Here is a 392-nt window from a genome sequence, read left to right as displayed (position 1 = left end):
GGGGTGCAGGGTTGCTTCCCCCTTAGCTCCCCTTGTTTCCTGACCTACCTCCCCGCCGCTACCCGCCCCCACCCATAGAGCCTTCTGTCGCCCGTGGCCTTCGGTTTTGGCTGCGAGAGCCTGGCGCTGCTGGAGGAGCAGGGCGAGGGCGCGCAGTGGCACAACTTGGGCACCGGGCCTACAGCAGATGTCTTCAGCTTGGCCCAGGTCTCTGGCCTTCTGTTGCTCGATGCTGCTCTCTATGGCCTTGCCACTTGGTACCTGGAGGCGGTGTGCCCAGGTGGGCCGTAGGAGACGCAGGGGAGACTGGGCTGAGGGCGGGCGCGGACGGGGTGGGGCTGAGGGGGCCTGGAATACAGATGAAAGGGTGGGTCTTCCTGGCACCTGCGCAC

General features: G+C 66.3%; 1 protein-coding gene across 1 annotated transcript in view; it reads left to right on the top strand.

The window, feature by feature from the left end:
- The window catches only part of ABCA7 (ATP-binding cassette, sub-family A (ABC1), member 7), an 18959-nt gene that overhangs the window by 6670 nt on the left and 11897 nt on the right, over window positions 1–392 (top strand). The window contains exon 16 of the mRNA XM_010844643.1: window positions 79–287. Coding sequence (XP_010842945.1) covers window positions 79–287 — 209 coding nt within the window. The remainder of the gene's footprint in view (window positions 1–78; window positions 288–392) is intronic.

Source organism: Bison bison, unplaced genomic scaffold (genome assembly GCF_000754665.1).
Source record: "Bison bison bison isolate TAMUID 2011002044 unplaced genomic scaffold, Bison_UMD1.0 scf7180017864203, whole genome shotgun sequence".
In the NCBI taxonomy this organism is placed as follows: Eukaryota; Metazoa; Chordata; class Mammalia; order Artiodactyla; family Bovidae; genus Bison; species Bison bison.
This window is presented reverse-complemented; position numbering and strand designations above follow the sequence as displayed.